This window comes from Gekko japonicus, unplaced genomic scaffold (genome assembly GCF_001447785.1).
Source record: "Gekko japonicus isolate JY-2015 unplaced genomic scaffold, Gekko_japonicus_V1.1 scaffold10, whole genome shotgun sequence".
NCBI lineage: Eukaryota > Metazoa > Chordata > Lepidosauria > Squamata > Gekkonidae > Gekko > Gekko japonicus.
The window spans coordinates 2416364-2416932 of record NW_015167526.1 but is presented as its reverse complement, the minus strand read 5'-3'; the positions used below and the strand labels follow the sequence as shown (position 1 = coordinate 2416932).

The 569-nt window shown below is 72.8% G+C and overlaps 1 protein-coding gene across 1 annotated transcript in view; it reads right to left on the bottom strand.

Annotated features, from left to right (window-relative positions):
• The window catches only part of NAA25 (N(alpha)-acetyltransferase 25, NatB auxiliary subunit), a 61772-nt gene extending 61620 nt beyond the window's left edge, over positions 1-152 (bottom strand). The window contains exon 1 of the mRNA XM_015413215.1: positions 88-152. Coding sequence (XP_015268701.1) covers positions 88-145 — 58 coding nt within the window. The 5' untranslated portion in view covers positions 146-152. The remainder of the gene's footprint in view (positions 1-87) is intronic.
• Positions 153-569: the final 417 nt, after the last annotated feature.

Here is a 569-nt window from a genome sequence, read left to right as displayed (position 1 = left end):
GCGCCCGCGTCGCGTCATGGCCGCGGGGGGGGGGAGTCCGCGCGCCGAAAGGCCTCCCTCCCTCGCTCCCTCTCCCCCGCCGGGTACCGTAGATGGGCCGGAGGCGCCGGTCGTTGGGGTCCTGCACATGGCTCCGCGCCGCCATGATGAGAGCGCAGAACCGCAGCGCGCAGCCGCCGCCACAGCCTCTGCCGGCCCTGCCTGGGCGGGCGGCCAGCGCCACCGGGAGGCGAGGGGGCGGGCCTTCGGGCCTACCTGCCCCGGCGAGGCCCGCCCCACAGTGGCGACCCCCCACCTCTCTCCCTGGCGCGACAACCCGGCAGGAGGAGGAGGAGGAGGAGAGTCCCGCTGCCGCCCGTCAGGCCGGCTGTCCCTCAGAGCTCTTAGGCAGACATCCCGTCTTCAGTTGCTGTGTTCCCCCAGCCCACTCGGAGCAATCCTGTGCAGAGTGGCCTACCTGGCGGGGCGGTTGTTGGCAGGCGTCCCCTCAGCTTGTCTCCCTGACAGGATGCGGAGGGGCCAAGAGTGACTGTGAGGAACGACGAACCCCCCCCCCGCCGTTCGTTCCC